General features: G+C 45.1%; 1 protein-coding gene across 5 annotated transcripts in view; it reads left to right on the top strand.

Moving 5' to 3' along the window:
* The first annotated feature begins 281 nt into the window (after positions 1-281).
* The window catches only part of Vps13d (vacuolar protein sorting 13 homolog D), a 229558-nt gene continuing 205138 nt past the window's right edge, over positions 282-24701 (top strand). For all 5 annotated transcript variants that reach the window (XM_036179299.1, XM_036179301.1, XM_036179300.1 and 2 more), the window contains exons 1-6: positions 282-359; positions 4653-4822; positions 16728-16805; positions 19460-19650; positions 19744-19824; positions 22180-22296. In XM_036179299.1, coding sequence (XP_036035192.1) covers positions 4726-4822; positions 16728-16805; positions 19460-19650; positions 19744-19824; positions 22180-22296 — 564 coding nt within the window. In that variant the 5' untranslated portion in view covers positions 282-359; positions 4653-4725. The remainder of the gene's footprint in view (positions 360-4652; positions 4823-16727; positions 16806-19459; positions 19651-19743; positions 19825-22179; positions 22297-24701) is intronic.

Genomic DNA, 24701 nt, shown 5'->3' with positions numbered 1-24701 from the left:
GTTGAGATGGAAGGTGGATGGAAAGCAGGGCATCTTTGAAGGCACAATACTGTTTGAACTAGGTTCATTTACATCCCTACACGCTCCCGGGACTCAGTGTACCCATCTGTGAAACAAGCGCTGATTGAGTTGTTGCACATTAAGCCCCCAACATCCTGGGAGGCCGCCGCAGCCCTGCAGGAGCGGCTGCAGACGCTAGGGGGCGCCCCATCGATGGCTCGGTGCTCGGCTGGCCAGGCGCAGGCACATAGCCTTTCGATTGGTCGGGTCTAGCGCTCCAGCCAGCGCCATTGAGGAGTGGCCGAGAGGAAGCGCCTCGCAGAACCGGGCTAGGGCGGCAGCGACGGCGGCAGCGACAGGTATGGGGGAGGCGGGCAGGGCTGAGGGTCTCACGGGCAGCGCCCACCGCGATCGCCCCGGCTGTGCTTAGCCGGCCCGGCTCGGGGTCTGCGGCAGCCGGCCTCTTCCGGAGCCCGGGCGCCCTCGCGGGGACCCCGGAGCCCGAGTGTCGCCGGCTCCTCAGGCCCGGGCTCGGGGCACCGGTCCCTGCAGCCTGGCGACACCCCTGGATTGTGGGTGTCACTTCTCCCGAGGCCTGACCCCAACGTGCGAGTGTCCCTTCAGCACACCCCCACGGGGCGTCGTTCCATCCCTCGGTGCCTCCATCCCCTCTGGGGTCACCTCTGGGCGGGGGCATCAGGCCTGGTCCCTGGGGTCCCTCCCTTCCCCTCTCCAGGTAGGGGACCCTTCGCCTTCCTTACTAACCTAGAGGGCCACCTTCTCTGGGTTTGGTGGCTCCGTCCCTTGCTGCAGCCAGGCTTTGGGGTTCTGACAGCCGGTGGAGACACGGGGAGGCAGGGGAAGCTTTGCATTCCTGTGGACCCCTAGCCTGACACCTGCTCGGAGTTGTCCCCTCGAGGCAGAGCTCCGGGGACCCCTCAGCTCTCAGTCCTAGCTGCCTCGCGGAGGGACTCCCGGGTTCAATTGGCAGTGCTTCCCCTTCCCGGGTCTGGCCTCCTCTCGGGAGGGGCCTGGCTCAAGGTCACGTCCGGCTGTCTGCCCAGGCTGTGGGCTAGCCCAGATCCTCAGTGTCACCTGCCACACCGATAGGGGAAGCCAGGTGGGGGTTATTGCCGGACAGCTGCCTAGAAGTCCTGATGGACACGAGCATGTAAACACTCCGGGATTCTGGCCAGTCTGGCGGCCCTTCCTGAAACCAGATTCCTTAAGGGAATCCTTGAAGTGGCCTCAAGCCTGGTCTAGATGCTTAGAACAGCTAATGGATGCTTTCTGGCTTGGGCCCCAATTTACTGAGCAGAGGAACATTTTACGGCGCTAACCGTCCGTGTTTTCGTACTGTGTGTTTTGTATTTCTTCCACATAGAGTAAAGTACGGTAGGGCCTGAATGTGGGTACAAAATGACAATAGTTTGCTAAAAATGTAAAATTATTTTACATTTATTTGGAGGGTGTGTGTGTGTGTATGTGTGCACGTGTGTGTGGTCATAGGACAACCTGTAGGAATCTGTTCTCTCTTTCCACCAAGTGGGTTCTGGGGATTAAACTCAGGTCTTGCTAGCAAGTCCCTTCACTCTTTGAGACACCATGCTGGCCTGACACTGGTTTCTCTTTACTGGGAAAACATCTGGAGTTGACACTTCAGGGGGAGTTGACGTTTAGGGCTGAAATTAATGGCAATAAAAAAAAAAAAATAAAGTGTACTCCAGCTTTGGCTGGTTGCCCAGGACTGTTGGAGGCTCACATAGTAAAACAGGCTAGTCAGTTTCACACTGTGTTTTAATAGATTTACCTTTTTAAAATGACAACAGAGAAATGTTTCTTTTACTTACACTGTGAAGCATTTTTGATTAACAATAAAAACTTGTTTTTGTGATCTCTTTAAACAAATATCAAAGAGTCTCCCTCAGTTTCTTAGTTTTATGTTTGGAGCATTAAAAAAAATCTTTTGGAAGAAATAAGGCAAGTATTCTGCAAAATGTTTTAATAATATTATTATTAGACAGGGTCTCACTATGTGCCCTGGCTGGCCTGGAACTCCCTATGTAGATATAGACCAGATTGGCTTTAAAACTCAAAACTCCTGCCTCCGTTGTGCTGGGATTAAAATTGTGCACCACCACCCTGAATAGTTAATTGATTTTTAACTGTCCCTGATAACAAATAAATCTTGCATGGAAGTGCTAGATATTACTGACAAGTAAGTCAGTCTCCCCTGGAGACTAGGTTAACTCTTGGGGGCTTTTGCTTTGGGGCTTCTTCGTGTTGATAGCCTTTTCCTTGGGGCAAGTGTATCTTTTGGCACTAAGATAAATCACTAGTCATCGGGCAAAGTCCCTGGAAAGGATCCTGAAAATAGTCTGGTTCCAAGTGGGACACATGCCACAGGAAATCTGGAATGTCTGGTGTGGTGGCTGGTGATCAACATGAATGGCCTAGAGCAAGATTTACAGCTCACAGTTCTAATTGGAATCCACTGGCCCAGTCATCTGAGAACCCGCTTAAACTTTTGTTTTTGTTTGTTTGTTTTGAGCTGTTCTGGGACTCTATGTTGACCACGCTGGCCTCAAACTCATAGAGATCCACCTGCCTCCGCCTCCCCGATGCTGAGGTTAAAGGCGTGTGCCAACATTCTTGACTCCCACTTAAACCTTTTCTGTTTGTTTCAGTCTCTCTGTTAACCTTTATTTTTTTTTTAATCTGTGTTTATTTATTGTGTGTAAATGCATTTGAGTCTGTGTGTGGGTGTGCCCCATATCACAGCTTGCATGTAGAGGTCAAAGGACAACTTTCTGGACCAGTTCTCTCCTTCCTGTAGGTCCTGGGGATTGGACTCAGGCCCTCAGGGTGCAGCAGGTGCCTTTACCCTCTGAGCTATTTTGATGGCCCTCATGTTAACCTTTTTTTTTTTTTTTTTTAAATATAATAGTAAAAATCTATATAACCTCAGGCAAAAACCTTTTTAAAATAAATTTATTTTATATTATGAGTGTTTTGTCTGTATGACTGTCTTTGCACCATGTGGGTGCCTGGTGCCCATGGAGGACCAAAGAGGAGGGCATCAGATCCCCTGGAACTGGAGCTACAGATGGTTGTGAGCCACCATGTGGGTGCTGAGAATTGACTGAACCTTAGTGCTCTTAACCAATGAACCATCACTCCAGCCCCCTAAGCAAAACCTTTTACAAATATTTGCTAAAGTATCATAGTTATGTACACCAGATGAAATGAAAACTGACTTTAAGTGCCAATCAATATTTTGATGAGCTTTAAAGTGTTTATTAAGTATGTGTTTAAAAGAATAATAATTTTTAAAAAAATAATACTGGTAAGCACAGTATTATACCACTTATTGTAATAAGCAATGTGATTCAGTACTGAATCTAAATACTGGACCGATAACCAGAGGATTTCTGGTGTTTGGCTAAGATGCTTTATTAGGTCAACATCATCGAATGTCTAATGATAGGGCTGGAGATGTAGCTCAGTTGGTAGGGTGCTTGCATAGCATGCTTGAAGCCCTAGGATCAATTTTTAGCACCACATAAACCAGTTGTGGTAGTGGGCACTTGTAATCCTAGCATCTCAAGACTCAGAAGTTCAAGGCTATATCCTCAGCTATATGGTGAGTTCAAGGCCAGTCTTTGACATATGAGACCCTGGTCTGGAAAAAAAGAAAAGATTATTGATAAAGCACTGCCTTTCCTTCCCATTTAGATGATTTTATGAATGAGCCTAATGAATAAATTTGCAAATTTTAATTAGGACACCTTAACTAGTGTTGTAGAGTGTGAATTTCATCCACATAGCTTCTTGGACATTTTTGTTTTGATCTAGGTTCCTGCTTCTTAGCATTTGGGCTGGATGAGTCTTTGCTCTGTGGGGTTGTCATGAGCATTGTAAGATGTCTGACAGCTTCCTGTCCCTCCTCACAAGATAGCCACAGCAGCATCTGAAGTAATAATAATAAAAAATGTCTCCATAGAAGCTGCAGAGATGGTTTTGGGGGAGTTAAGAACACTAGCTCTTGCAGAGGATTTGGGTTTAGTTCTCAGCACCCACATGGAGGCTCACAACCTTCTGTAACACAGTTTCAGGGACCTTATGCCCTCTTTTGGCCCATCACAGGCTCCTGCATGCATATGGTGCACACATATACACACAGAATAAAAAAAAGGAACGTCTTCAGATGTTGCCAGATTGGTCCTATGAAAAACCCTGACTAGGGCAATCTGATCCCAAGTCTAGTCCCCAAAGGAAGTCTTTCAGAGAACAGTTAATTAAAAAGGCACAGTCAAATTGCAGGTGACTTTCAGTACGTTTCTGAGACCAGTGTGGCCTGGTCTTGCATTCCCCTCATCTCGGCCTGCTCCTTGCAGTCTTCCACCTGCAGGCTGGCAGAACAGGAAGTCAGCAGTGAAAATACATCCAGGTTCTGTTTTGTTGTTGTTTTTGAGACAGGGACTCATTATTTATCCCTGGCTGGCTTGGAAGTCCTGACCAGGCTGGCCTTGAACTCACAGAGATCCGCCTGCCTCCGCCTTTAAGTGCTGAGCTTAAAGGTACGTGCTACCACACCCAGCCATGCTGTTGTTAATTTCTTTTGTTTTGTTTTGTTTTTTAATCTTTTATAGATTCTGTGACCATGAGAGAGAGAAATAAAGACTGATCCATGATTTCTAAGCACCTTTTCCAGAGGAAATAGTCATGTTGGAAGGTCTTGTGGCCTGGGTTCTTAATACCTATTTGGGGAAATATGTCAATAACCTGAACACTGACCAGCTTTCAGTTGCACTTCTCAAAGGTAAGCACACTCATTTCTCTTCAGTAAGGTATGGCCTGTCTGCCTGTCTTCCCTCCCCTCCCCTCCCCTCCCCTTCCCTCCCTCCCTCCCTCCTTTCCTAACTAACTAATTAAATTAAAAATGTACATTTATCTGTTTATGTGTGGGAAGGTAATGCAGGTGTCATGGTGCCCATGTGGAGGTCAGAGCACAACTTGTGCAAGTTGGTTCTTCCGCCATGTAGGTCCTGGGGGTGAGTGTCAAACTCACATTAACAGCCTTCCTTCCTGGCACCTGCCCCTACCACCGAGTCACCTCACCTGCCCTAGTTTACCTGTGGGGTTGTGTGTGGTAATGTTTGTGCACAGGTGAGAGCTCATGGGTATGTTCAGAGGCCAGGAGCCAAATTGGGGTGTCTTTCTCTGACACTGTCCATCTTTTGAGGCAGAGTCTCACTGTATAATCTTGGCTGGCTAGCTAGGAATTGACCATGAAGATAGGCTGGTTTTGAACTCAGAGATCTGTCTGCCTCTGTCTCCTAGGATTAAAGGTGTGTGCAACTATGCACAGCTAATTTTTTTTTTTTTAAAGCAAAACAAGACATATTGCTGGTGACTGCTTTACCCCAGTTATGTCTTAGCTTTATGGGGTTTTGTGGAGGCAGGTGCTATGTCATGATGGTGGCATTGACTTTGGCTTCAAATGCAGTTACTTATTAGCTAGATAATATTGAATGTTTTTTTTTTTTTTTTTGGTTTTTTGAGACAGGGTTTCTCCGTGTAGTTTTAGTGTCTGTCCTGGATCTTGCTCTGTAGCCCAGGCTGGCCTCGAACTCACAGAGATCTGCCTGGCTCTGCCTCCCAAGTGCTGGGATTAAAGTGTATGTGCCACTGCCGCCTGGCCAATAATATTGAAATTTTGAGTCACATCTTCTTTAGCAAAAGAGGGCCCTCCCTATTCCTCCTATGGTTGCTGTAAGGATCACAGCCTGCTTCCACATAGACACAGCATAGCCATCTACTAGAAGTTTTATTAAAGTTTTTTTTTTTTTTCTTTTTAGCTGAGGACCAAACCCAGGGCCTTGTGCTTGCTAGGCAAGTGCTCTACCACTGAGCTAAATCCCCAACCCCTTATTAAAATATTTTACTTTGAGGTCTTTGAGGGAATTTTTGAGAACTTGTTTTGCTTAGTAGTTTCTTTCTTTCTTTCTTTTTTTTTTCAAGACAGGGTTTCCCTGTGTAGCTTTGCGCCTTTTCCTGGAGCTCACCCGAGTGCTGGGATTAAAGGTGTGTGCCACCACCGCCTGGCAGTAGTTTCTTTTTTTAAGTTTGCTTCGGTTCTAGGAATTGAACACAGGGCCCTATGGATGCTAGGCTGGTGCCATACCACTGAGCTATTTCCAGCATGTTGTCTTGCTTAGAAGTAAAGTACTCCAGGTTTGGGGCATGATAGCCTTGCTGGCCTGAACTTGGTGCACTCAGTTCTGTGATTTGATGTGGGAATTGGAAAATGACATCTTTCCTTTTTTAAAAACTTTAAATTCCCTTTGCCCAGCTCAAAGTGGGACTGTTTAATATGTGTAGAGAAGGAATATGAAATTTGAACTAGGCATGGTACACACCTTTAATCCCAGTACTTGAGAGACACAGGCAGGTGGATTTTTTTCTATGAGTTTGAGGGCAGCCTGGTCTACATAGTGAGTTTCAGGACAGCCTGTTCTACATATGGAGTTCTAAGCCAGCCAGGGATACAAAGTAAGGCTCTGCCTCAAGAAGAAGATAGTTTGGTTTCTAGCATGCAAAATCAAAGCTTGTGGAGAGGAACGAGGCCCAGTGTCCTGGGAATAGGGTTTGCCCAGGCCCAGGCTGGAGGGGATAGCAATGACTCCTGGGTTTGACACTCTGAGAGTAGGATCAGAGTGTTCCAGGAGGTTCCCACCCCTAGGTTCCTCAGGATTGGGTGAGGTGGCTGGGAGCTAGTGTGCTTTAGTTGTCCTGTATGCCCTCCTTCCTTTAGTAATGGGTCCAGATATTGCTAGCAATCCATGGAGTCTGCTTAAAGGACAAAGGAATTTATTAGAGAGGGAAAGCTTACGATACAGAACAGAGGAATTATTGCAGGGTCCTGGAAGGCTGAGGCACAGGCCCATGCTGTTCTTTCGCCTGGTCTGTCTCCAGCATCCAAAACCAGGAGGAAACAAAGAGAGCACCATGTGCCTCCCAGGTCTTAAGGGTCCAGAGTGGCCACACCCCAGAGGCATGGGTCACCTCAAGGTCACCTGCTACCTCACTAGGGGCGGTGCTTCAGAGTCATGGCTAGAACAGCTGCCCATTAAACTTAAGAGACAGGAGTGTATTCTCCTCTCTCCTGCTTTCCTTCTGTTCTTTTAAGGAAGCTAGTGGGAAGCAAAAGGGACAAGTGTGTCAGAGTGTCAAGTTCTTGCTCCAAGGGTTACTGATGTGCCTGGGTACCTCAATGCTGCAGGTAATAGGCCTAGAGAGCATTGCAGACTCAACTTCACTGGTTAAGAGCTGGTGTCTCCAGAGTGAGGTGGTGACATATGGTTTGCTGACAAGATGAACTGATGGAGCTTTAAGGCATGGGATGTATTTACTCTAGATTTACTGACAGATTTCTAATCTCAGCACTTCTAGGCCATATATATATATATATATATATATATATATATATATATATATTTTTTTTTTTTTTAATTTAAGTGCCAGGTGTGGTGATGCGTCCTTTTAATCACAGTACTTTGGAGGCAAAGGCAGGTGAAACTCTGTGAGTTCATGGCCAGTCTGATCTACATGTGGGAAACCTGACTTAAAAAAAAGAAGGAAGGAGACTGGAGAGTTAAGAACATTGGCTGCTCTTCCAAAGGACCTGGATTCAATTCTCACCATCCACATGTCAGCTTACAACTGATTGTAAATTAAATTCCAGTGGTTCTGACTCCCTCACACAGACATACATGCAGGCAGGCCAAATACCAACACACATAGAAATTAAATAAATGAAAAAAAAATTAAAGTTGCATTTATATCTTTTGTATGTTTGTGGGCACATATGCTATAGTATGTGTGGGGAGATCAGAGGACAACTTTTGGGAGTTGATTCTCTTTCCACTGTGTATGTTCTCAGGATCATATTAAAGCTGGGCAGGAAGCACCTTCACCCTTTGAGTCATCACCCTGGCCCTTCCTGTTGTTTTTCAGTCTGTAGCCCTGGCCGAACCTGGCACTTACTATGAAGTCTCTGCCAACTTCAAACTGGAGTTGATTCTCCTGCCTCTGCCTCCCAAGTGTTGAGATTATAGGTATATGCCACCACACAACTTAGACGACTATTGTAGTTGGAGAGCTTCTCTCCAGCCCCTGCCAAGCCCTGTTAGTCCAACAACCCACTTATAAAATAAACACACAGACATTCATATTATTTAAACTGCTTGGCCATTAGTTCAGGCCTACCATTGTCTAGCTCTTACTCTTATGTTTAGCCCATTCCTATTAATCTATACTTTGCCATGTGGCTCGTGGCTTACCATTACCTTATCTCTTTCTTGTCATGGCAGTGGCTGGCAGCACCTCTCCTCAGCCTTTATTTCCCAACCTTCTCCTCTTCCTTGTCCCGTCTACCCTATCCTTCCTGTCTGGCTACTGGCCAATCAGCACTTTATTTATTTTAATCAATCAGAGTAACACATTTGACATACAGAACATCCCACAACACTTCCCCTTTTCCTTTTTTCAAAAAGCAAGGTTTTAACTTTTATATAGTAAAATTTCAGATAATAAAACAATGATCAACTTTTTGTTATCTACTTCTATCTTAAATTAACCCATTTCTATTAATCTATACTTTGCCACGTGGCTTGTTACTTACCGGTGTCTTTACATGTTGCTTGTCATGGCGGTGGCTGTCAGTCCCTCCCAGCCTTCCACTTCCCATAATTCTCTTTTCTCTTGTCCCGCCTATACTTCCTGCCTGGCCACTGGCCAAACAGCATTTTATTTATATAGAGCGATATCCATAGCAGACTATATCTTTTTTTAATTAATTATTCTTTTTCATTTATTTTACATCGCGGTCACAGTTTCCCTTTCCTCTTCTCCTCCTGTTCCTTACCCCTGCCTTCCCTCTACCCACTCCCCCATCCACTCCTCCTCTGTCTTCGTTCGGCAGAACATGTCCTGTAATATCTGCATGCATCATTTTGTTGCTTTAGGGTAACTTTTCTTACACCCTCTTTAAGGACTATTCTCTTTGGCTTTTAAATATATGGAATGAGGCTGGGTGAAGTGGGGCGTCTTTTGGTTCTAGCAGTGGAGAGGCAGAGGTAGGCAGATAGCTGCTCTACATAGGGAATTTCAGCACACTAGGGCTATGTAGACAGACCTTGAATAAAAAAAAAAGATTATGGGATGAAACCGTGAGGGATGTTTTTCTTTTATAATTGGTATTAGTTATGAAAGAACGTGCCCCCTTTACTAAGAATCCACAGCACACTGCGGCATGTGGGAGCATCACTGTGAACTGAGGGACTGGTACCAAAAGGAGTTTACGGGGTTTGTTGGTCTTGATGTAGTTGAATAGGGACTGAGGGCACAGGGCGCTCGCTCGACAGGCACGAGACTGTTATTCTGATCTAGTAGTGAACGTTTGCCTTTGTGAATGTCTGGGGAGATACAAAGGAGATGGTGCTCAGGGTGTCTGGACTGATGGCGGGTCCTGTGGCTGGGCTGCCTGCAAGGTGCAAAAGGGGGAAAAAGGAAAAAAAACTTGTTTGTTTGGTTTTTCAGACAGGGTTTCTCTGTGTAGCTTTGCGCCTTTCCTGGAACTTACTCTAGCCCAGGCTGGCCTCGAACTCAGAGAGATTCTCCTGGCTCTGTCTCCTGAGTGCTGGGATTAAAGGCATGCATGCGCCACCACTGCCCATTTTTTTTTTTTTTTTTTTGAGACAGGGTTTCTCTGTGTAGCCTTGGCTGTCTTGGAACTCGCTCTGTAGACCAGGCTGGCTTGGGACTCACAGAGATCTTCCTGTTTCTGCCTCCCCAGTGCTGAGATTATAAAGGTGTGCAACACCGCTGCCTGGCAAGACTATGTACTTTTTTTTTTTTTTTTTTAAAGATTTATTTATTTATTATGTATACAGCATGTATGACTGCAGGCCAGAAGAGGGCACCAGATCTCATTACAGATGGTTGTAAGCCACCATGTAGTTGCTGGGAATTGAACTCAGGACCTCTTGAAGAGCAGTCAGTGCTCTTAACCTCTGAGCCACCTCTCCAGCCCATGGACTATGTATTTTGTATCAGACAGTTTGTGTCCAAGTCATAACATTTAGCAGCAACTTAAACACATTACTCAGTTTTTGCATGTGAGAAATTATTTATTTATTTATGTTTTTTTTTGAGACAGGGTTTCTCTGTATAGCTTTTTGCCTTTTCCTGGAACTCACTTGGTAGCCCAGGCTGGCCTCAAACTCAGAGATCCACCTGGCTCTGCCTCCCGAGTGCTGGGATTAAAGGCGTGTGCCACCACCGCCTGGCAGCATGTGAGAAATTATTAACCATCCCGTAGGGTTCTGAGGACCAAGTAGGTTAATGTGGGTCAAAGAGCTTAGAGCCATTCTTGGCATGCAGTGGGCTCTCAGTGCAGTTGAGTCCCCATCATCCGTCATCACAGTGGGCAGCACAGGACTGGCTGTGCACATGTACTCAAGTAGTTAAAACACCAAACACTGCATGAGTACTTGGAGGACAGAGTTTGCACTTGGTCCACATTTAGTGAGCACCTGCTGTGGGCCAGGCTCTGGGCTTGGGACTGATACCAAAGGATGTGTCAGGAAAAGTACCCAAGAGTTAGGCTCAAGCCCTGACCCTGCTTTCATCACTTACAACGGCATGTGATGTGAGTGGCCACTAAAGACCGTCTCCATCCTCTTTCCACCCCAGGGCAGACAGACCTATGACCTCTGGTGCTACCACGTAACCAGCTCTGAGATTTCTAAGCAAACTGTTTGTTTGCTAAGCCTCATTTTCTCATCTTAAAGTTGAGAAACTGATATTCAGGTTGAGTAACCTTAGTCTGGAATGTTTTGAAAGTTAGAGCACTTTAGTATTGACAGAGCTCAAAAAGCCTTTGATATTGGAGCACAGTGTTTGCATTTTGAATTTTTTTTTTTTTCTTTCGAGACGCGGTTGCACTGTGTAGTCCTGGCTGTTATGGAACTCACTATGTAGATCAGGCTGGCCTCGAACTCACAGAGATCCGCCTGCCTCTGCCTCTTGAGTGCTGGGATTAAAGGTGTGCGCCACCACTGCCCAGCTTTTAATTTTTGTTGTTGTTGTTGCATTTTGAGTGTTTTTAAAATTTAGTTTTCCTCCTTCACTCTCTTCCCTTCCTTTTTTCCCTTTCTTTCCATTATATTAATTGGTTGATTGGGGTGGGGTGTGCCCCATAGGAAGTAGTTGGATATCGGAAGATAACTTGTGAGAGTTAGTTCTCTCCTTCCGTAGTGTGGTCCTAGGGATCAGACTCGGGTTAGTTCTGGTGGCAGTCAGCTCTACCCTCGCTAGCCCAGCTGGCCTCAAACTTGCTATGTGGCTGAGGATGACTTTGAATTTCTGATCTTCCTACCTTCACATACCAAGTGCTGGGCTTACAGGTGTACACACTTCCAGTCTGCAGTCCTGGGATGGACCCGCTGGCTCCAAGCATGAGAGAGAGGGTATTCTACCCATGGAACTACAACCCTGGCCTTGAATTTTTGATTTTTGTTTTGGAATGCCCAACCAGTAAAATCTATGTAAATAATTTAAAATCTGGAAATCCCCCAAATCTGTATGTGAAATCCCAAGCATCCCAGACAGGGCATACTAACTTGTAGTAATTCTTTGCCTTGTTACGAAGATTGAATACATGGGCTGGAGAGATAGCTCAGCAGTTAAGAGCACTGGTTGCTCTTCCAAAGGATTCAGGTTCAATTCCCTTATACCCACCTGGTAGCTCCCAACTGTCTGTCTGTACTTAGTTTCAGGGGATATGGTGCCCTCTTCAGGCCTCTACATGCACCAGGCACAGAAGTGGCACAGAGACAATCATACATACATACATACAAAACATCCATACACATACAATTAGATTAGAGTGTGTTGTCTTAGTTACTGTTCTATCATTCTGAGGAGACACGCAACCAAGGCATTTAATTGAGGGCTTGGGAAGCATGGGAGCAGGCTGGTAGGCATGACGCTGTAACTGGAGCTGAGAGCTCACATCTAATTTGCGCGTTGTAGACAGAGAGACTGGGCCAGGCATGGGCTTTTGAAACTTCAAAGCCCACCCCCGTGACACACCTTCTCCAACAAGGCCATACCTCCTAATTTTTCCTAAACAGTCCACCACCTAGGGAACCAAATTTTCAAATATAAGAGCCTGTGGAGGTCATTTTCATTTAAACCACCACATGTATTAAATACTTAAAAAATATTTCTTTTATCTGTTTGGGATTATAGTTATACCTTTCCCCCTTCCCTTTCCTCCTAACCCTCCCATGTACCCCTTTTTGTTCTCTTTCAAATTTCTGGTAAATCTATAATTTTTAATGAGGTAATAAAGGGGCTGTGGTTATAGCTCGGTGGTAGAACATTTACTTTGCATAAGTGGGTGGGAGATTAGGAGGGCCTGATTTTGAGGCTCACTGTTTGGGGGAAAGAGGGATATGATGAAGTATTTGGCACCTAAGTGGTAGGTGCTGTCACTGTCATTGTCCCCCTCAGCCACTGTCCTCAGAGCCACTAACCTGTGGGGAGGCAAACCAAGCAACACAAGGCAGCCTTTGCTAAATGATTGCACTTCAGCTATATGTGCGGGCTGGCTCCTGCGATCCCAGCACTTGAGAGGATGAGGCAGGACGATTGCTGTTGAGTTGGAGGCCAGTCTGGGGTACATAGTGAGTTCCAGGCTAGTCTAGGTGACACTGAGAACCTGTGTTTAATTACACACAAAAAGTTGCATTATGCATTTAGGTTCATAGGAGAGGAGCCTTTTGTTTTGTCTGTCTGGGGAAAGCCCCTGTGGGCGGCTTTTGAGTGAACAGAAAAGGGTCTCAGTGGGTTGCACAGGAGGGGCTGCCACCACACTCCAGGTGCGGTGAATCCCAGGAGCAGAGGCTGGGAGTTGTAGGCCGGGGAGTCAGAAAGTGGAGACTTTTTCAGCCCTATTCAGCCTGGCCTTTAGATAACCTAGAGCTGAGTGAGGAGAATCTGGTAGTCAACAGACATGGCTGGGAAATGCCTGAGGCCTGAGTTCGCTCCAGTGTCAGTGAATAGATCTCTGGCCAGTGTGAGGTGAGGAATTTTGGGGCGAGTCATCCATGAATAAGCCTGGAAATTGTTTGCCTGGAAATCAATGAGTGGCCTGCTGGCTTTGAAAATGCCTACTTCCTTCAGGTGCTTTGCTGCCTGAATATCAGGCAGTCCTTCCCAGCAGGACCCTTCCCAGCAGGGCAGGCCGAGTGAGTGAGTGAGTGAGTGAGTGAGTGAGTGGAGACTAATAAGTCTTCAGTTTTGAACCATTACTGTGGTTTTGCTGTTCCTTAGCTGTTGGCTTGCTACAGGCTTCTGTTTCTTCTTTCCTTTCTAAACCTCCTGTGTTTTCTCAGCTTCAGCTTCTTTGATTTTTATGTGTGAGTTCCTGACGATTCTGAGCAGTACAGCAGCCAGGCAAACCCAGAAGCCACCTGCCTTGGTGATGGATTAGCATATGGAAAAATAAGGCACATGAGAAAAGGGCCCGGGCATAGCTGCACATGGAGCCCTCACCTCACATGTTCAAGAACCTGCCTTCAATCCTGGTGCTTGAAAAACAAACAAGAAAACGACAGTTTTCTCTCGGAAAGTGATTTTCACCTAAGGAGAAGATTGTCAGTTTTTCTCCTTTATGATAATTTTCTCCCTACCTTTGGATATAGATTTATTTTGCTTTAGGTCAGTCTTAAAGCTTGTGATGGAACACCGCCCCCCCCCCCCAAAAAAAAAAAGAGACTACATTTGCTTAGAATCTGCCAAATTGCTAGGTTTGACCTCTTTTTTAGAGTCTGCATAGTCATTGATTTGGGGAAGTCATCTGCCTATGTCATTACACCTTTGCAGTGAGCTTTGTCTGCCCAATTCTTGGGCCTTTCTACCAGTTAATGGTTGTTGTCTATACACCCTGTTCTCAAAAGTACCTATCCCAGACAGATTCAAGTAGCTCAGAAGTTGTTTTGTGTTGTGCAAGCAGCTTTATGATACCAAGGCCCTCTCCTCAGCAGTTTGTGGCTAGGATGTGATGTCTTTCTCATGTTCCCTGTGGCCTGCACAGAGTAGAGCTTGATTGTATATATGCAAATGGAGGCTTGTACAGTCAGGTGAGCCTGTTTGTCAGTCCTCCCTCACTGTGATAAAATACCTGAGACAATCAATTGAAAAGGAGGAAAGGTTATTTTGGTGCAGTTTTGGTTCACATAGGTTGCTTGGCCCCATTGCCTTTAGGCCTACAGTGATGGTGGGAGCCCCTGGATAGGCCTGCTTACCCTATGATAGATGGGGAGCAGAGTCAGAAAGGGGCCTCAGGCTCAATACTTCTTTCAAGAGCATGTCCTTAATACCTCAACTTCTACCAAGTAGGCCCACCACATAAAGGCCCCACCCCTCCCAACAGTGTCATGGGATGGGATAATCCCTTAATTCATTTGATGAACATTTGGCTCCAAGTGGTAGCAGAGCTGAATCTAGCTGCCCTGTCTTGACACACCTGGGCTGGAGTCATCATACAGGCTGGCCCTGTTCTTTCTGTGCCTTCTGACCAGTTACTATGCCTCAAGGGAGGTGCAGAGAGACCATTTGGTCTTGCTAGAAAAATAGAGTACTTTTGGGTGACCAGTTTTATTTATTTAGTTAGTTACTTTTGTTTGTTTATTATTTTTTTTTGTTTGAGACAGGCTATCCTAGAATTAACTGTATATATTGACCAGGCTGGCCTCATAGAAATCTATCTGCCTCTGCATCCCAAGTGCTGGGATTAAAGGCATATGCCATGCCTATGTTCAGTTTTATTAACTAAACCATGGATTCTTAAGCATTTTGTGACCCATGATCAATTCTGGGAGGAGGGCATTGCTGAAGGCTTGGACTGTGTTAAAAACTACAGCAGAGTCTTGTGGTTTTTTTTTTGTTTGTTTGTTTTTTGTTTTTTTTTTTACTGGAGCTGAGGACCGAACCCAGGACTTTGCGCTTGCTAGGCAAGCGCTCTACCACTGAGCTAAATCCCCAACCCTGAGTTTTGTGTTTTAACCTCAGCGATTCTGGTTTGGGGGATGTTGGGGTGGACCCAGGAACCTGCATTACATCTTAGTCAGATGATGGCAATATTGTGGGAACTGTTGGCCTAAGCTGGGCATCTTCAAACTAGCCAGTAGGCCAGATCTGACCTGCTAGCTCAGGATGGCTTTTACTAACTTTACTAATATTAATTAATTGATTCTGTGCATACTTAAGAGTCCAAGTGGTCAGAGGACAACTTTTGGGAGTCTGTTCCCTCTTTGCACTATGTGGGTCCTGGATATTGAACTCAGGTCTTCAGGCTTGGCATCAAGCGCCTTTATCTGCTGAGCCATCTTGCTGTCTTTATTTATTTATTTGTTTATTTTTTGAGACAAGGTTTCTCTGTATAACAGTCCTGGTTGTCCTGGAACTTACTTTTGTAGACCAGACTGGCCTCGAACACAGAGATCCATTCTCCTGCCTTTGCCTCCTGAGTGTTGGAATTAAAGGCATGTGCCCTTACTGCCTGGCCTCTGTTTTTGAGACAGAGTCTCATGTAACCAGGCTAGCTTGTAATTTTGCTATGTATCCTAGAATTATCTTAAATTCCTGATACTTCTGTCTCTACTTTATGGAATTCTATCTTTTTTTTTGAGACCGAGTCCCTAGCCAGGCTGGCCTTGAACTCACTATGTAGCTGAGAATGATCCTGAACTTCTGATTCACCCTGTCTCTACCTCTGAACTGTGGGATTACAGAAATGTACCACTGTAGTGGTGTTACATTTTCTTTTTTTTTTTCTTCGAGACAGGGTTTCACTGTGTAGCTTTGTGCCTTTCCTAGAACTTGCTTTGGAGACCAGGCTGGCCTCGAACTCACAGAGATCCGCCTGCCTTTGCCTCCTGAGTGCTGGGATTAAAGGCGTGTACCACCACCGGCCAGTAGAAACTCTTTTTTTTTTTTTTTTTTTTTTTTAACATTTTTTACATTTTCTTTGGTGGGGATCAAACACAGAGTTTTGTGTATGGTGAGTGACCATTGAAACCTCTGGGTTTAGTGGCATATACCTTTTAGTCCTAGTTACTCAGAAGGCTAAATTAGGGGGATAGTATAAGCCCAGAAGTTTGAGGTCAGCCTGGGCAACATAGTGAGACCCATGAGTTAGGGAAAAAATATAGGAAATGCCAGCAAGATAGCTCAATGGGTAAAGACGCTTGCTGCCAGGCATGGTGACTTGTGTTCTATTGCTGGAACCTACATGATGGAAGGAGAGAATTGACTTCTGCAAGTTGTCCACTGACTGTCACATGTGCACAGCACACACACACACACAAATAAATGTGATAACAAACTTTAAAAAAGGAATGCAATTGTCATGATGTAAAGGCTTAAATATTTACTCTCTGGCCCGTTACAGAGATAGTTAGGGTCTTGCCTAAGCTCTTCAGTCCGCCGCTCTTCAGCTGTCGTTATGGTTCAGAGTGGGTGGTCAGATTAATGCTGCAGACAAAACCCTTGGGCTAGTGGTGGCATCGCCATGGCTGTTACCCTTCAGTGCTCTGTTCACAGCCAACAGCACACTGTCTTTGGATGAACATTTCATGGTGTTTTGTTTGTAGGTGCTGTTGAATTAGAAAACCTCCCATTAAAGAAGGATGCCCTGAAAGAACTGGAATTGCCATTTGAAGTCAAAGCTGGTACGTGGAACCAAAGGAAGGAGGAAGGTTTGAGGATCAAGTTGTTTGGGACAGGAGAGTCAAAAGCCCTGGGGACTAGACAGAAAGTTTGAGAGTTTACATCAGTTTATATCAGTCTCACCACATGGTAGGTGGATCTCTGTGAGTTCTAGGCCAACTTGTTAGAGGGTTCCAGGCTAGCCAGTGAGACCCTGTCCCAAGCAAACAAACACAGAAACACGAACAACAAAACCTGTCCTCAGAATAGTCAGGGAATAATAGGACTTGGCATGTAGTTCAGTGGTAGAGAATTGCCTAACATGCGCAGGGCCTGGGATTCCACATTACACACACACACACACACACACACACACACACACACACACACACACACGCATGCACGCACGCATGCACGTGCATGTACACACATCCTTAAACACTCTTGCACATGCAGAAAACCACAAAATCATGATAGTATTTATTTATTTTGTATTTTTTAAAAAAGATTTATTTATTATGTATACAGTGTTCTGCCTACAAATATGCTTGCAGGTCAGAAGGGGGCGCCAGATCTCATTACAGATGGTTGTGTGCCACCATGTGGTTGCTGGGAACTGAACTCAGGACCTTTGGAAGAGCAGCCAGTGCTCTTAACCTCTGAGCCATCTCTCCAGCCCCTATTTTGTATTTTTAAAAACTTTTTTACAGTTATTTATTTGTGTGTGTGTGTGTGTGTGTGTGTGTGTGTGTGTGTGTGTGTGTGCATGCATACCACCAGCAAATATACTGACAGGAATCTGAAAGCTTAAAGAATGTTGACACTGGTTACTTCCAGAAGAAAATTCTTCAAATATTGAAGGATTAAGAGTAACTCTTTGGGGAAAATTGATGGTTTTCTGATACTGTATTAGCAAACTTGACCTTATTTCTTACAAAAAGTAAATAAGATGTATAAGTTCTGTCTGTCAGAATGCTTTGTATCCTCTTGCAAACTCATTCAGTACTACTGCTGTGGCCCTGCATGACAGAGCATGCCTACAACCTAGCATTTGGGAGGGAGAAGGAAGGTCAGGCTTCAGGACCAATGTAGACTGTATACAACTCTGTCTCAAGTCAATTAATTACCTGCCACTGTGTACTAATTCAGATTGGATGTAAGTTCAGTTATAAGTCTTATTTTTCTAGGGAAAACTGATTTTTTATTATTTTTAAAAAAATACTCCCCCAGTAGTGCTGAGTATTAAACCTAGAGCCTAGTACATGCAAAGCAAGTATTCTATCATTGAACTGCATTCCCACCCCCAGTATTCTTAATTTACTACTGTATTAGACAGTCAGTTGTTTGTATGGACTGGGGTTATAGCTCAGGGTAGAGCCCTTGTTGAACATGCATGAACATATAAGGGCCTTGGTTCCTTCTTTAACCACATACAAAGGAAAATACCATTCTGAATCCTCCATCTTGCTTTTTGTGACTGAGTCTCACTATGTAGCCCTGGCTGGCCTGCAACTGTGTCTCCAGGCTGACTTCAGATTCACAGAGATCCTCCTACCTCTGCCTCCCAAGTGCTGGGATTAAAGGCATGTACCACCATGTCCAGTGACCTGCTTTTATTAAATTGAATTTAAAGGCTTGGCTAAAATGGAAGAAGCTGGGAAAGTAAGTATACTTTTATTGGCCAGGTAGCTATGAGCCTGGGTTCTTATTCCTATATCCATATGCTGTGTTGTCTGTTTTAGTTTACAGTGGGTATATTCAGGGTTAATATGTAAGCATGGTAACTCCTGACAAAGACTTGTCAACCAACCAATTATTAATTAACAAGAGATGAGTCCTGTAACCAGGGTCTGTGCAGATGCATACCATGGGAAGGGTCTGTGCGGGCGGGTGCCATAGGAAGGGTCTGTGTGTGTGGCTGCTATGGAAAGGGTGTGTGTAGATGGGTACCATGGGAAGGGTCTGTGCAGGTGGGTACCATTGGAAGGGTCTGTGCAGGTGTGTGCCATGGGAAGGGTCTGTGCAGGTGGGTACTGTGGGGAGGGTCTGTATATGTGTGTGCCATGGGAAGAAAGACACCTTTCTTTCAAGGTGTGGTCCAGTTGGAAGAGTGTTTGCATAGTAGATAGTCTATATTTGATATAAAAAAGACTCATTGGGCATTTTCCAGTTTAATTAATTGTAGCTGCTTCTTTTTAACTAATTAGTTTATTTATTGTAATATAGCTTTTACAGACTACCCTAACACTAGTTTCATGTATGTAGGAGCCTGATTGGCTAGCCTTGAACTTAACTTCTGCTCCAGGCTGGCTTTGAACTTACCATCCCCCTACTGTAGCCACCTGAGTGCTGTGATTATAGGCATGTTCTACCACTCTTGGCTTGCTGTCTATTTTTGTGATTTTTGTCTTTTTTCCTTCTGGTTCTGGGGATGGAATCCAGGTCCTTGCACTTCCTAGGCACATGTTCTACCAGAGCTAAGTCTCCCCCCTCCCCAAGGTATGGCCCCCAATGACCTTGGTCCTCCTGCTTCTGACTCTTCAGCATTTCTTAAATGCACCACAGTTGTCAGGTTCTGTTTTTTAAAATAAAATAAATAGTGGTAGAAGTAATATGTGCGCTTTAAAGGGAGCTAGAACTGTGTGAGTGTCTAATGAGGCGTTCCTTCTCCTCCCAGGCTTGATTGGGAAAGTGACCCTCCAGATCCCCTTTTACCGCCCGCATGTGGACCCTTGGGTGATCTCCATCTCAGGCCTCCACTTAATTGGTGCCCCTGAGAAGATCCAGGACTTCAACGATGAGAAGGAGAAGCTACTGGAGAGGGAGCGCAAGAAAGCCCTGCTTCAAGCCCTGGAGGACAGATGGAAGGCAAGGCTTAGAGCCTCTGGGACCTGGGCTCCTGTGACTGTGTCCCAGCAGTAAAGGGCAGGACTGTGCTGACACTGGCTCTTTCCCTTGCAGAGTGAGCGGCAGCAGAAGGGAGAACCCTACTGGTACTCCGTCACCGCCTCGGTCGTCACGAGGATTGTGGAGAACATTGAGGTGAGTCCTGTCATCCATTATGAGGACACATGAAGGGTTTCTGAGCCTCAGATGTGTTTTCACTTCTGAGTTGCTCTTTTCTTGTGGGTTTATGTGGTACAGTGTGTGTGTGTGTGGGCTGACTGCTCAGGTGTGCACTTTTGGAGGCTGTGCCAAAGGGAAAACCTGAAAAGCAAGTCCTGTGTTGTGAGGCAGACACAGGTCTTTCTTGCTTTAGCTGATGTGAGTGGGCATTTCCAAGTCATACCCCCCACCCAACCACACTTTCTGTTTGAATGTTGGAATCTGATTTGCTAAAGGATTTATCACTTCAGAAGCTAGGGTACTTAGGTCTCGATGACTAGTTTCAGGGCAAGTCAGTTAACCTCTTTGGTCTCAGTTTTTTCATCTGCAAATGGAGGGAGGCGGGGTCCCCATTGTCTAGTGTGTTGTGACTATGAGTGAGTGGCCACTAAGGTATCCAACCTCTTGGTGATGTATCTTACTGAGTTTGGATGCACTGTAGCACTGGGGCTACCTGTTTGCTCATTAGGAATGGGATTAGGGGATGAAATCTTCATTAAATGTTACAAGACAGACAGCCCATGCTTAAAGTCTCGAGGGTTCTCTTGCAGTGTCAAGGCAACCCGGGCCAAATGTGTTCAGCATGTGTGATGTTCCCTAAAAGTATGATCTGAGGTTGTTAGTTTCCTAATGTGGATGAAAAGATTGGTACACTTGAGGGCATTGTTTTTTTTAGAAAATGTTACTTTGCCAGGCAGTGGTGGCACAGGCCTTTAATCCCAGCACTTGGGAAGCAGAGGCAGGAGGATCCCTGTGAGTTTGAGGCCAGCCTGGTCTACAGAATGAGTTCTAGGACAGCCAGGACTGTTATACAGAGAAACCCTGTCTTGAAAAACCAAAAAAACAGAAGAAAATGTTATAATACTTTTGTTCATGTGGTGTGTGTGTGTGTGTGTGTGTGTGTGTGTGTGTGTGTGTGTGTGTGTCTAGGTGTACACATTTGAAAGCCAGGCCAGCTTGAAGAGTTTGGTTTTCTCTTTCTACCACACAGGTCCTGGGGATGGAGCTCAGATAACAGCCTTGATGACAAATGCCTTTACTCACCTAGCCACCTCACTGGCCCATATTATGATTTTGACATCAATATTAAGCATTGGTTTTTCTCCACATTGGTCTCAATACCATGATTGTCTTTTGATTACAATCATATTAACAGAGTGATGACTTACTGTTGTTTGACTTTCTCTTTTCTTCCCTTCTCTGTGGTGTGTGTGGTTTATGTTTATTGGGCATGCACACACATTTACATGTGGCACCCTTGTGTTCATGGATGTGGAGGTCAGAGCAGGATGTCAGTGCCTTCCTCTATTGCTGTCTGCCTTGTTGGCTTGTGTCAGGGTCTCTCCCTGAGCTGGAAGCTTACTATTTTGATTAGGCTGATCCAGGACCTGGACCACCCAGGTCCTTGGATCTGTTTCTGTCCCCTCAATGCTGGCATTACAGGTAAATGAAGCCATGCCTGGCTTACTGTGTGGTGCTGGGGACTTGAACTCAGATCCTCATGCTTGCAAAATAATTGTTCCTACCTATTGAGCCATTTCCCTGGCCTAGTTTGTATTTTCGTAATGGCTAATGATGCTGAACAACTTTTCTTGACCACATGTGTATATGCTTTATCGTTCTTGTAGTGCTGAGGACTGGACCCAGGCCCTTGCACTTGTTAAACACACACTCTACTTTTGAGCTACTCCCAGGCCCCGTTGTTGGTTATTAATTCATTGAAGCAGAGTACCTTCTCTTGCTCACAGGAGCAAGAAGAAATAAACACACGTGGAGAGTCTCACAGACCTTACCTGCCTTGCTGGCTTTCTTGGGCTCAGATTTCTACAGATGCTAGAGCAGCAGGACCAATTGTGTGGATTCAGTGACATTATTCTTTCTCCCCTCTTCTCTAAACATGCTACTTATTTATTATTATTACGGGTGGGGGTTATGTGTGCAGAGGTCAGAGGACAGCTTTCTGGTATCTGTTCTTCTTTTTGTCTTTACAAGGGTTCTGGGGATTGAGCTTATGTTTCTAGGCTTGCATAGCTGCTGAGCCATCTCTCTGGCCCCTGGGATTCCTGTGTTTAAGTGTTTACATTGATTTCTGGAATGATTTGATGGAAGCATTGTAGCCTTCCTGTGATAATCTTCATGAGAGTGAACTATCATCCTTGAGTGGCTCGTGATTATGTCCTGTGGAACTTTCAGCACACTGGAAACCAGTGTGTAGATGCCCTGTGGTTGGACCCCACCTATAGGGTTCTATGGCAGTGGTTATCTAAATGTTTCCTCTTTTTCTCTCTGCAGTTAAAAATTCAAGATGTCCACTTGCGCTTTGAAGATGATCTTACCAATCCCTCTCATCCTTTTGCGTTTGGCATCTGTATTAAGAATGTGTCCATGCAGAATGCTGCCAATGAACCTGTGAGTATGATGAGCTCTGACCACAGACCTCTGTTCCTCCCCTCAATGTTAAGTAAACTAGCCCTGCTACTTCACCTCCTATGCAGGTGTCCTTTTTTGGTTTGTTTGATTTTTGTTTTTCTAGACAGGGTTTCTCTGTGTAGTCCTGTCCTGGAACTCATTTTGTAGACCAGGCTGGCCTTGAACTCAGAGATCCACCTGCCTCTGCCTCCCCAAGTGCTGGGATTAAAGGTGTGCGCACCACTGCCCTGGCTATGCTTGTGTCTTGTGTGTAGACAACAGTTACTTTGCTGGGAAGGGAAACGGTTACGCCTCACTGACCTGTTGCATCACTTTGGTTTATACACAAAGATACTGAGGTGCAGAGGGTTCCTGTTGGCAAAGGGTTTCCTCCTCCATTTTTCTACTCCTTTGTCAATCACCAAGGAAACTCATTCCACTTAAGAGTTTCACCTGCTCCCTGATAATGTCTGTGATGGTTTCCACACAGTCCCTTTTTATAATGGTGTTTTAGACTACCTGATAAAACACTGATTCTCCACACTTTTCACGTGCCCTTTTTTTTGTTTTTTGTTTTTTGTTTTTTTTTCTTTTTCTTTTTGGCTTTTTGAGACAGGGTTTCTCTGTGTAACAGCTTTGGCTGTCCTGGAACTCACTCTGTAGACCAGGCTGACCTCAAACTCACAGAGATCTGCCATCTCTATCTCCCAAGTGCTGGGATTAAAGGCGTGCACCATCACTGCCCTGCTTGGTTTTTTGTTTTTTGTTTTTGTTTTTTTTTTTGGTTTTTTGAGACAGGGTTTCTCTGTGTAGCTTTGCGCCTTTCCTGGATCTTGCTTGGTAGACCAGGCTGGCCTCAACGCACAAAGATCCGCCTGCCTCTGCCTCCTGAGTGCTGGGATTACAGATGTACGCCACCACCGCCCGGCTGTTTTTTTGTTTTTTAGACAGGGTTTCTTTATCTTCTACCAGGATGGCAGGCTGACACCATCACACCTGTATTTTTTTAAATTTTTTTTCTAGTTTTCTGAGACAGGGTTTCTCTGTGTAGTTTTGGTGCCTGTCCTGGAACTCACTCTGTAGACCAGGCTGGCCTTGAACTCACCATTCACCTGGCTCTGCCTCCCGAGTGCTGGGATTAAAGGTGTGTGCTACCACTGCTGGACCACACCTGTTTTAATTGATTGTATTTCCTATTCGAGAGGTAGATAGCACCTTACTAGAGTAAGTGTTCTGTTGGGTAGGGCTACTGGTGGTTGATATTGCTGATAAAGAGAATTTGACAGATCATTTCCAAGTTTGAGATGGCCTCATGGAGCCTAGGCCAAACTTGAATTAGATACGCAATTTACTAAACATCTCTTTGGACTTCTGGTCTTCCTGTGTTCACTTCCCAAGTGCTGGGAATTACACGTGTGCATCACCAGCCTCAGCAGCCCATCATTTTTCTTGACTGGGACGACCATTTACAGCTTTTGAGCCTTTGTGTGCTTGTGGACCCAGCACCCTTTTTCGGCCTCTGCAGGCACTGGTTACATCAGATGTACAGACACTCATGCAGGCAAAATATCCGTACACATAAAATAAAAAAAGAGCAGGATGTGGTGGTACATGCCTTAAATCCCAGCATCTAGGAGACAGAGGCAGGCAGATCCTGAGTTCAAGACTAGTCTGGTCTATGTAGCGAGTTCTAGGCCAGCCAAGGACAACATAGTGAGACCCTGCCTCAGAACAAAACAAAACAAAAATGAAGGTAAAAACAAAAAAGCTACAGTAATTTTTTTCTCTAGTTCTGGAAACCAGAAATGTGAAACTAAGAAGTCAGCGTATCCACATCCCTCTCTAGCTGAGGGTTACAGGAAGCCTCTGCTTCCTTGGCTTATAGATGTGTTACTGAAGTCTCTGTGCTGGTGTTCACAAGGCCTTGTCTCCTCTGTCCTTTTCTTTTTCCTTCTTACAAGGACCCCATTCATTAGCTTTGTACCTACACTCATCCAGGATGGCTTCATTTTGACCTGATTCTGTCTGCACAGATGGTGTTTACAAGTAAGGACACACTCACACTTGTGGGTGAACGTGACTTCTTGGAAGAAGACACTGTTCAAACTGATACTCTAGTAATAGTCCAAGATGCTTTTTCAATACTCAGTTGACTTCCCACTTTAAATATGTGTTCATGCACGTATATCCATACTGTTTCTCTGCCATTCAGAGTTCTAGTTAAGAAATATAATCACTATCCCCCTTTTTGCTGACTTAGTCATTTGTATGAAATTTCAAGTTTTTTGGTTTTTTTCCACTTTTTATGAGACAGGGTTTCTCTGTCTAACACTGACTCTCCTGAAACTCAATCTGTAGCCCAGGCTGGTCTCTAATTCATAGAGATTCACCTGCCTCTACCTCCC

This window comes from Onychomys torridus, chromosome 2, assembly GCF_903995425.1.
Source record: "Onychomys torridus chromosome 2, mOncTor1.1, whole genome shotgun sequence".
In the NCBI taxonomy this organism is placed as follows: domain Eukaryota; kingdom Metazoa; phylum Chordata; class Mammalia; order Rodentia; family Cricetidae; genus Onychomys; species Onychomys torridus.
Note: the sequence above shows the minus strand (reverse complement) of the source record. Positions and strands in the feature narration are given on the sequence as shown.